Below are 10,875 nucleotides of genomic sequence, written 5' to 3'. Positions count from 1 at the left end.
GCGTCAAAATGATTGATTTTTCTTAAATGCCATAAATCATTAAAGATCATGTTCCATTGTAAATGTCCTACTGTAAATATATCAAAACTTAATTTTTTATTAGTAATATGCATTGCTAAGAACTTCATTTGGACAACTTTAAAGGTGATTTTTTTTGCTATTTTTCAAATAGTTGCATCTCGGCCAAATATTGTCCTATCCTAATAAACCATACATCAATGGAAAGCTTATTTATTTAGTTTTCATTCGATGCATACATCTCAATTTTAAAAAAAATTGACCCTTATGACTGGTTTTGTGGTCCAGGGTCACATGTGTTAATAATAGGCATGATAATACACAACTAGTTAATATTGAGAGATGGTCCCTATACTAAAGTGTTACCGAAAAATCTTACTGACCCTAAAATAAATGCACTATATGGAATTGAACATTCTCGTAAGTGAGAAGGACGTTCTGGACATGATTTGGATTACAAGGATACTGCTCACTTTATGGTAAATGTTCTATTCCTGCCAAGTGATGTTTTCCTCTGTCATAATTTCCTGTGTGGAGAGCAGCTCTTCCTCAAGTTGCACAACAGAAGGGTTCAGAAACCGTTGGATGACATCAGAACAGCCAAACACTTTGTTCTATTACTGAGGGTCATCAGTAAATGACATCTGACTTACATCCTCCGTCCAGTTTGTTTATCCTGAAGCGAACTGAATGTTCCGATTAGTCTAGAGGAATACCTCATACTGGTCAACAAAACAGTTAATTATCTAAATGCTGTTAAATAGTCAAAACAGTCAAAAACATCATTGTTGCACAAGCTTGAGAGCTAGCAGACACCACAATGAGAAAAGAGAAGGATTCGAACCACAAAATGTCAAAAATCTACCAGTTTATTCTTAAAAATTCACTTGCTTGTGAACTGTACTTCAAGCCAAACTTCAAAAAAGAATCTATCTCTCTAGATATTCTTCATTGTAAAATCCTAATATCCTATCTAATATAATTACCCTATTCTGCATACAGAAAGTAATTTATGTTTCGCATTGCACCTTTAGAAACACTCAAACTATAAGGACACCTAGTGGACAAGAACTGAAAATACAGGTGTGCAACCAGCTCCTGAAAGAGCTCATACAGCCTGTAGAAGAGTCTTTGGTGTTCTTGATTAGCCCTTTTGTGTGTTAGTGTGGAGCAGCAGCACTTGTCCCGCTAGACCGTCCTGTACGCCGCCAGGAGGAAGCACGTACCTCGTCCCATCTCTGGCTCTCTGAGGGTCCATCTCCTTGAGTTGACTGTTGCTCTGTGTTACCAACTCAAACTTCCACAGCTGGTAGCGTTGACTCTTCCCCTGCTTAGCCAGAACAAACACCTCTTTAATGTCATCGGTCGGCCATGAGACAGAAGCCTCGTTCTGAGAGAGATGCAGCCAGGGAAGTGTGAGGTCAGGGGGGAAGTGTCTGCTGTCCACACACCCCTGTCTTAAGCCTAATAATACGCCTGGATAAAGACAGAAATTATTAGACTGAAGTATTGTTTCGTCATATAACTGTGTGACATACATTTCAACTTACTGTTATTGAGTCTCACCTGAGACGACTGCCCAGTGGGCTTTGTGACCATTGCGTAAACAGGGCTCATGATTAAAATCCTCATCATATCTGTGCCAGAGCTGTCAGGAACACAACTACAATCTGTCTGAACAGATCTCATTCATTAAACAGTGTAATATGCACATGACTATGAATATGCCTCTTTGTATCATGTTGTATTTGATTATGTCAGCGCTTGCAAACAAAGTTGACAATTTAGAGGTCAGAGATGTGGCCTTGTGACAAAAAAACTAAACTAAACTAAATAAAATACACTCGGAAAACAGTGACCAAAAAAAGAGGCACAGAGGTAAAATAATAAAATTTGCTAATAATTTCAGAAAACAGTGATTCAAATAAAAAATAAATAAAAATAACTTGGTGGTAAAATAAAAATAAACAAAACGTATATATCATAAACTTATATTTATTTTCCCACTGAGTTTTTTTTTTTTTGGATCACTGTTTTCTCAAATTATTTGTACGCTTGTGTACACACACACACACACACACACACACACACACACACGAAAACTTTGATCAAAACAAAAAAGTGGTCTAGTGGTAATAAAATAAAATAAATTTAAATAATAAAAAATTAAATACAATAATTTCAGAACAGTGATCAAAACAAAAAGAGGCCTAGAGGTAAAATAATACAATTAAATAAAATGTACAAAAAAAAAAAAAAAAAAAAAAAACTTTGATTGGGGCCTAGCACTATTAAAATAATAAAAAATAAAATAAAATACAAACTTTAATTAAAAAAAAAAAAAAAAACAGTAAGCAAAACAAAAAAAGTGGCCAAGTGGTAACAAGTAAATTCATAAAATAAAATGATTTTAGAAAACAGTGAGCAAAACAATAAAAAACAATGGTGGACTAAAATGAATAATCCAATATGTGAGAAGTAAAGATACGGTATAAGAACAGGTTGCCCAGCAGCGAGGTGTTTAAGAATGACAGCAGTGTTTTCTCCCATCATGCCTCCTGATAACCTCTGAACTCTGCACCCACACACTTCCTCCGCCAGCTTGGCCATGTCACTAGCTATTTCAAAACAGAAAAAAAACAAAGATTGTAGAATTTAGTAGTCTTCTGTTTAAAGTGTGGAAAGCCACATACAGTATACCCTTAAAACAATTACCCAACACTAGTTCCTTTTTCATCAGCACATTAATACCATCAAGTTACATTTAGTCCACATATGACAATTACATTTACTAAGTACCAGAAAACATTTCTCCTTGTTCAGTGTAGCCGTTGTCTTTTGCCATCTGGACCAGCGTCTCCAGCACCACTGTCTTAGGAGGCTGCAGAAGACGAGTCGCCATCCATAAGGCCACAAGACCACATCTGAAGTTACACACAGGAGCAGAGAAATATGAACTAGCAGTGCACAAACACAGGCAGAAAAACAACAGCAATGGACAGATGTATCGTCAAGACAGATATCAGCCGATAAGCTTTTCTATTTGGCCGATAAGTGTCAGAATATTTGTCATATGTGTAGAGAAATGTAAAATTAGCATTAAATGATCTTTTAAGTTCTTCACTTTATCAGTGTTATTTTAGTATCATTGAGATACTATTATAGTTTCAAATTAATATTTTGAATTACTCTTTATATTTAGATTTTGTTGCGTTTTTGTCATTTGCATTAATTTTTAAAAAATCTTTATTTTTTTGTATTAATTTATTTCAGTTTTAGAATTTTAGTACATCAAGATAAACTAAATGAAAACTGTTATAAAGGTTTTTGTGAACTACAATAACCCTGGTCTTTATTTGTGAAAATGATTCCCAGTGTGTACAGACTTACTATATTTTTGAGCACACTGTTGGTTACAATGTTTACTTTTTTATACATATTTTCAACATTTTCTTTATTTGTGCAAAATAATAGAATAGGATTACATATTAAGTTGCAAAGTATTATTCTCTTTATTTACAGGTTTATTATTTTTATTAAGTTTAAATGTTTTTCCCCATTCTGACTCATTTTTAAATTAGTAAACATTATGTAATATTATAATACAGAATTATACATTTTATTGCAGCAGGTTTTTGCTATCTTTAAATTAAATATTTAAATTAAATAGTGTGACAGGCTACACACATGCATTATACAGTTGTGTTCCAACCTTTGCAATCTAAAAAATTATTTTACATCAAAATTAATTTTATCCCTCTTATTTTGATAAAACAACTATACATACAGTGGGTACGGAAAGTATTCAGACCCCCTTCAATTTTTCACTCTGTGTTATATTGCAGCCATTTGCTAAAATCATTTAAGTTCATTTTTTTTCCTCATTAATGTACACACAGCACCCCATATTGACAGAAAAACACAGAATTGTTGACGTTTTTGCAAATGTATTAAAAAAGAAAAACTGAAATATCACATTGTCCTAAGTATTCAGACCCTTTGCTCAGTATTTAGTAGAAGCACCCTTTTGATCTAATACAGCCATGAGTCTTTTTGGGAAAGATGCAACAAGTTTTTCACACCTGGATTTGGGGATCCTCTGCCATTCCTCCTTGCAGATCCTCTCCAGTTCTGTCAGGTTGGATGGTAAATGTTGGTGGACAGCCATTTTTAGGTCTCTTCGGAGATGCTCAATTGGGTTTAAGTCAGGGCTCTGGCTGGGCCATTCAAGAACAGTCACGGAGTTGTTGTGAAGCCACTCCTTCGTTATTTTAGCTGTGTGCTTAGGGTCATTGTCTTGTTGGAAGGTAAACCTTCGGCCCAGTCAGAGGTCCTGAGCACTCTGGAGAAGGTTTTCGTCCAGGATATCCCTGTACTTGGCCGCATTCATCTTTCCTTCGATTGCAACCAGTCGTCCTGTCCCTGCAGCTGAAAAACACCCCCACAGCATGATGCTGCCACCACCATGCTTCACTGTTGGGACTGTATTGGACAGGTGATGAGCAGTGCCTGGTTTTCGCCACACATACCGCTTAGAATTAAGGCCAAAAAGTTCCATCTTGGTCTCATCAGACCAGATAATCTTATTTCTCACCATCTTGTGGTCCTTCAAGTGTTTTTTTGTGTCTTGCACTGAGGAGAGGCTTCCGTCGGGCCACTCTGCCATAAAGCCCCGACTGGTGGAGGGCTGCAGTGATGGTTGACTTTCTACAACTTTCTCCCATCTCGCGACTGCATCTCTGGAGCTCAGCCACAGTGATCTTTGGGTTCTTCTTTACCTCTCTCACCAAGGCTCTTCTCCCCCGATAGCTCAGTTTGGCCGGACGGCCAGCTCTAAGAAGGGTTCTGGTCGTCCCAAACGTCTTCCATTTAAGGATTATGGAGGCCACTGTGCTCTTAGGAACCTTAAGTGCAGCAGAATTTTTTTGTAACCTTGGCCAGATCTGTGCCTTGCCACAATTCTGTCTCTGAGCTCTTCAGGCAGTTCCTTTGACCTCATGATTCTCATTTGCTCTGACATGCACTGTGAGCTGTAAGGTCTTATATAGACAGGTGTGTGGCTTTCCTAATCAAGTCCAGTCAGTATAATCAAACACAGCTGGACTCAAATGAAGGTGTGGAACCATCTCAAGGATGATCAGAAGAAATGGACAGCACCTGAGTTAAATATATGAGTGTCACAGCAAAGGGTCTGAATACTTAGGACCATGTGATATTTCAGTTTTTGTTTTTTAATAAATCTTCAAAAATGTCAACAATTCTGTGTTTTTCTGTCAATATGGGGTGCTGTGTGTACATTGAGGAAAAAAATTAACTTAAATGATTTTAGCAAATGGCTGCAATATAACAAAGAGTGAAAAATTTAAGGGGGTCTGAATACTTTCCGTACCCACTGTATATATATATATATATATATATATATATATATATAAATAAAATCCCTCGTATTTCAGAAAAACAATTAAAATTTGCAGATTAAGGTGTATGTCAATTTTTTACCACGACTGTATACATCAGCCAACCTGCTCTCTAAAGAACAACAATCACATATTAAACCTCTAAAACATCAACAATTACATATTTTTATGGAAACTTACTGTGGACCTTCTTGAATAAGTGAAGGCACATACTTATTGAACAGCAACCACTGCAGATCCTTCCTAAAACTTCATGGAGAAATGTTGAGAAATGATAAAGACTGATCAAGGCTGTACAAAAAAGTTTTTGGAGTACATAATTGCGGTTTGTACTCACCTGCTTTCTCTCTGTCCTAGAATAATTCTGGCCTCTTCATGGTCACCTTCTACAGGGGCCCTTCCCTCTGCTAAAGCCTGGTAAAGCTTCTTCTTGCTGGACACTGAGCGAGCCAGTGGTGGAGGTGGAGGTGGAGGAAGTGGAGGAGGTGCTGCAACATTCTCCACAGACATGCTGCTCCAGCACACTTTCACTGTGGAGTGAATGAGAGAAGTAATTGAAAAACACTAGACAACATGTAAGAGTATAGTGATTTACAATTAAACGACACCAAAACAATTCAGCAATAAATGCACGTACCAATCATTAAAGTTACACGAACCTACATCAAGTTATTTCTACTGGTAATTGGCTGTGAAGTGCAACTGAAGTCTGGGTAGTGTTCTCTATTTAGGGAACACCAAATAAGGTCATATACTTCCATGGTCGTGAGAGGAAAAATACAAAAACACAATCAAAATACCAAAGATAATAATATTTTATACATGTGGCGATGGCGATATATTTGTATTAAACCTATCAAGGGGCATGCTGTCGTTTGTTCAATATTTGAACCTTTAATTTATATATTTCCTATTCAACGACGAGACAGCCGGACAGAAAACAGAGTAACACGAGCAACGCACCAATCAGTTCATAGAAAAGCCCGCTCTTCTCTAAAATAGCCAATGAGAAAGAGCTTTGATAGGAGGGTGTTCTGGACAGACAACCAATCGACAGGTTCGCCGGGAGACCAGCTGTCCAATAGAATTCTTATATAGGCGGGTTTTCAGGCGGAAGTCGCACGTTTATTGTGTTCTGTGGTTTGCGCCGTGTTCAAGTGTGTGGTTGGCAGAAGCTCGTTTAATAATTGTAAGTGTGTGTCTAATTGTCTTCTTTTTTTTTTTATAAATACTGTTTATCTTATTTTTTTTGTTTATTTTATCAAAAAATGGGCTTTCTTTGAATTGTGAAATTGTAGTAATTCGCAATTAAATTAACTGACAAGCTAACTCGCTAGCTTTCGCTTAAAACAACGAGGTCACGTTAACGTTAGGTCAGTCCTTCACAGGTTTTAGAGCGCAATTTATAATGTAAAATAAACATATTTATTACTACTGATGATGTATATCTTTTTTATAGAAAAAACGTAATCAATAAGAGTTTGGGAAGTCTATAAAATGAAGCTTTTTTTTCATTCTGCACGTTCCAGGTGGAGTTGGCCTTTCATTCCCTGCAGAGGGTTTAATATCTGTGTTTTTACTTCCAGAATCATGGCGAGCCAGGAGATGCGGTTAAATCACACTATTTACATCAACAACCTAAATGAAAAGATCAAAAAAGATGGTATGGGGTTTATTTATTTTTAACAAAACGATTTTGTTCATTCTTCATGATGTGACCCTTTCCTCTTCTTTTAATAGAACTGAAGAAGTCGTTGTATGCTATATTCTCCCAGTTCGGACAAATTCTGGACATCCTAGTCTCTCCTTCACTGAAAATGAGGGGTCAGGCCTTTGTGATCTTCAAGGAAATCAATAGTGCTTCCAATGCACTCCGGTCTATGCAAGGCTTCCCATTTTATGATAAACCTATGGTAAGATCAGATATACACACACACACACTTAAATTGATGTTTTAAAGCCAAGATGTTGTGATCTGAACTAAAATGCTCTTAAAATATATTCACAGCGTATTCAGTATTCAAAGCTGGACTCTGATATCATTGCAAAAATGAAGGGCACATATGTGGAGCGAGACCGTAAGAAAGAGAAGAAAAAGCCTGAAGCAGGTGCTGGGAAAAAGGCTTCTGCTGCCACAGCTGCTATGGCCGGAGTACCTGCAGCCATGCCTGTTCGTATTTATTTGGGAATTTGTGTGCCATTGTGGTCTGTTTTCAGGCTGTTATTGATTTTATTTTTATTCTTTATTTTTGTTTTGATCATTTACAGGGAATGCCACCCATGAGCCAAGCCCCTCGCATGATGCCAATGCCCGGTCAGCCTCCCTACATGCCTCCGCCTGGTATGATGCCTCCTCCTGGCATGGCACCTGGGCAGATGCCTCCAGGTGCTATGCCTCCAGGTCAGATGATGCCTGGCCAGATGCCACAGCAGGTTTGTAATAAAACTGGAATGTACCTTTTACTATTAATGTATAGAAAATTGAGTTTAATTAAATATCAGTTAATCAAATTTAATAATGATATAGTTGTGATTATAAACTTTAATTGCACCAAAGGCAGTTTTTATATAAACTTCTTAATGTGTGAATTGATTGAAACAATTTGCTGTCATAACTTGTTTTCATGTTTGTCTCACTTTAGTTATAAATTGGAGAAACTAAATGGTTCACTCACGCTCCATGCTGCCACTTGAACTGAGACCGATACAGCTATAGATTTTATTTTATAATCTTATATCACTTTTTTTATATATTATGGTATATTAGAGTTTAAAAACGCTTATTGCAATTATTGGATGGTAGGTGTGCTATAAGTAATGTTTAGAGAAGTTTTGTTCACAGTATTTTGTCACTTGTTTTAAAAATGACAAAATACTGTCAATCCAGCCCTAGCGTATACACAGCTGGCATGTTTATCCACTTTTTGTGTTTGAAATGGACACTGGCGCAATCAATGTCATCGGGGAAGCACCAATTAAACATCGCCATTTTAAGTCAATGATTTCAGCCCTCCAAAATGGTTTCGATTTGTACATTTTCATTTGCTGAAATTTCAGTGCATCACTCTTTGATTTAATACCACTTTGTAGGTGTCAGAAAACCCTCCCAATCATATCCTGTTTCTCACCAATCTCCCAGAGGAGACGAACGAGCTCATGCTGTCTATGCTGTTCAACCAGTGAGTGTTTGTTTGCTTTGTTCAGAAACTCGCTTTTGAACCTTGTTCAGTGGAGTGCTGGTAAATTTTAAAATATTTTATCATCTTTTGCTAATTACAATGCCACTTTCTTCTCATAGGTTTCCTGGATTCAAAGAAGTCCGTCTTGTCCCGGGTCGTCACGACATCGCCTTTGTGGAGTTTGATAATGAGGTGCAGGCGGGTGCAGCCAGAGAAGCTTTGCAAGGCTTTAAGATCACACAGAGCAATGCAATGAAAATCTCATTTGCAAAGAAATAAGATTCACGTATATGCATCTTCTATGAAAATGGCAGTTATACACAGTCCTGCATTTAGGAACCACTGACCCCTTGGGACAGTTCAGGCTGGTTAATGGCTGAATAGATTACATGCACACAATTCAAACGAAAAAGTCCAGAGATGAAATGTGAATTTTTTTTCTTTTTTGATGGAACTTGCCTAGTTGTGTCTGTTAATTTTGTACTGCACAATGCAAGGTAAGGAGTGAAAGGATGGGTTTACCCCCCCCTCCCCCCACTTCATCTTTTAACTTTTATTCCCTCTTCTGAGATGGTCTGCTTTGGTGAGTTTAAGTATGCAGGTTTTTTTTTTGTTTTGTTTTTTATTCCAATTATATATTCAAAAGCATTGCACCCAGAGTCTGGTCCCCAGACATTGTACCTGGAGCTTTGATGTTTTTATTAAATCACAATGTTTTACATGTTGCTTTCTGCTTGTTTTTTCTCTTGACATGGGGTTTGATATTTTGTTCTTATTGTTCAGTTTGAGTAGCGGGGTGATCATGTGCAGTTAGAATAGAGTCACACAGTTATTGCCTTTTGTGGAGCGCATTAATTATATTATATACCCTACCAGTCAAAAATTTGAACAGTAAGATTTATTTTTTCCTTGAAGACTCTTCTGCTCACCAGGCATCATTTATTTGATCCAAAATGCAGGAAAAGCAGTAATAATATTGTGAAATATTTTTACTTTTTAAAATAATAGCTTTTCTATTTGAATGTATTTTATTTTTGTAACCGAAGTTAAAATTTCAGAATCATTACCCCAGTCTTCAGTATCACATGATCCTTCACGAATCATTCTGATTTGCTGTTCAAGAAACCTTTATCAATATTTAAAATGGTTTAGTACTTTTGGGATTATTTGATGAACGGAAAGATCCCAAGATTAGAATTTATCTGAAATAAAAAATCTTTTGTAACCATTTGCAATTCCGTTTGAATAATGTCTGGAATATCATTCCATAGTATACCATTCAAAATCTTGGAGTTGGTATATTTTGGGGGGCATTATAGACGGTAGTAATACTTTTATTTAGCACAGATGCTTTAAATTGATCAAAAGTGATGTTAAATGTTACAAAAGATTATATTTCCGATAAATGCTGTTTTGAACTTGCTATTTATTACAGAAACCTGCAAATTCTACTCTGCTGTTTTCAACAATGCTGATTAAAAAAAAATTGAGCAGCAAATCAGAGTATTACAATGATTTCTGAAGGATCATGTGATGCTAATAATTCAGCTTTGAAGTCACTGGAGTAAGTGACGTTTTATGACATCTATTCAGATAGAAAAGTTATTTTAAATAGTAAAAATATTTCACAATATTACAGCGCTTTGGATCAAATAAATGCAGGCTTGGTGAGCAGAAGAGACTTCATCATAAAAAAATCTTACTATTCAAAAACATTTGACTGGCATTGTATGTTTGAAAAGTCTCATGCTCGCCAGGGCGGTATTTATTTGAATTTGAGTAAAAACAGTAATATGGTGAAATATTACCATTTAAAATAACTTGTTTTTTTTTACGTTTTACTCAGAAAAGATGCATTGAAAGTGTTGATAGGTTATGTAGATTTCTAATGCTGGATCGTGAAACAACGCATCACTGTTTGCATCATCACATTGGCAGCAAGAACCATTATTAACTATTGAGTGCCAAATCACCATATTAGAATGATTTATGAAAGATCAAGTGATGCTGGAGAAATGGCTGCTAAAAATTCAGCTTTGCCATCACATGAAGAGTTAGTTTAAAATGTAATAAAATGGAAACATTTTTAAGTAAAGCTTCATTTACATTTTTTTTTTCTTTTTACCAATAAATGCAGCCTTGGGGAGCGTCATTCAATAATAATAATAAAAAAACCTCACCCCTAACTTTTGAAGAGTAGTGTTTGTGTGTGTATATGTGTCTGAAACCGAACTGAGCCACACCAGTTTTCATTTCCTGAC

The 10,875-nt window shown here is 36.3% G+C and overlaps 2 protein-coding genes across 6 annotated transcripts; one reads left to right on the top strand and one right to left on the bottom strand.

Moving 5' to 3' along the window:
* Positions 1-866: 866 nt before the first annotated feature.
* actmap (actin maturation protease) lies at positions 867-6,357 on the bottom strand. 5 transcript variants are annotated; one of them, XM_079373635.1, is made up of 7 exons: positions 6,073-6,357; positions 5,773-5,965; positions 5,616-5,684; positions 2,818-2,942; positions 2,507-2,636; positions 1,585-1,655; positions 867-1,494 (listed from the first exon to the last, which is right to left on the bottom strand). In XM_079373635.1, exons 1-7 carry the CDS (start codon positions 6,077-6,079, stop codon positions 1,163-1,165), a joined length of 927 nt encoding a protein of 308 aa, XP_079229761.1. In that variant the 5' UTR covers positions 6,080-6,357; the 3' UTR covers positions 867-1,162. The 5 variants fall into 5 exon arrangements, with proteins under 5 accessions (XP_079229761.1, XP_079229762.1, XP_079229763.1 ...); XM_079373636.1 differs by having other exon boundaries at positions 6,099-6,351; XM_079373637.1 differs by having other exon boundaries at positions 871-1,494; positions 5,649-5,684; positions 6,073-6,159.
* A 20-nt stretch (positions 6,358-6,377) lies between these two features.
* Positions 6,378-9,340, top strand: LOC306842659 (U1 small nuclear ribonucleoprotein A-like). The gene is made up of 7 exons (XM_079373634.1): positions 6,378-6,624; positions 7,022-7,098; positions 7,176-7,348; positions 7,444-7,605; positions 7,704-7,868; positions 8,526-8,614; positions 8,734-9,340. The coding sequence occupies exons 2-7, from the start codon at positions 7,026-7,028 to the stop codon at positions 8,891-8,893; spliced, it is 822 nt and encodes a 273-aa protein (XP_079229760.1). The 5' UTR covers positions 6,378-6,624; positions 7,022-7,025; the 3' UTR covers positions 8,894-9,340.
* Positions 9,341-10,875: the final 1,535 nt, after the last annotated feature.

Source organism: Barbus barbus (assembly GCF_936440315.1).
Source record: "Barbus barbus genome assembly, chromosome: 23".
NCBI classification, from domain to species: Eukaryota; Metazoa; Chordata; class Actinopteri; order Cypriniformes; family Cyprinidae; genus Barbus; species Barbus barbus.
The sequence above is the reverse complement of the archived record's forward strand: the minus strand, read 5'-3'. Positions and strand labels throughout refer to the sequence as shown.

Coding starts and splice junctions, on each gene's coding strand:
- actmap (XM_079373635.1), bottom strand. Junction 5,685..5,772: donor CTAGGACAGAGAGAAAGCAG/GTGAGTACAAAC, acceptor TTCTCCATGAAG/TTTTAGGAAGGATCTGCAGT. Junction 1,495..1,584: donor CCACTGGGCAGTCGTCTCAG/GTGAGACTCAAT, acceptor GTCTTTATCCAG/GCGTATTATTAGGCTTAAGA.
- LOC306842659 (XM_079373634.1), top strand. CDS start 7,026: ATGGCGAGCCAGGAGATGCGGTTAAATCACACTATTTACATCAACAAC. Junction 7,099..7,175: donor TGAAAAGATCAAAAAAGATG/GTATGGGGTTTA, acceptor TTCTTTTAATAG/AACTGAAGAAGTCGTTGTAT. Junction 7,606..7,703: donor GAGTACCTGCAGCCATGCCT/GTTCGTATTTAT, acceptor GATCATTTACAG/GGAATGCCACCCATGAGCCA.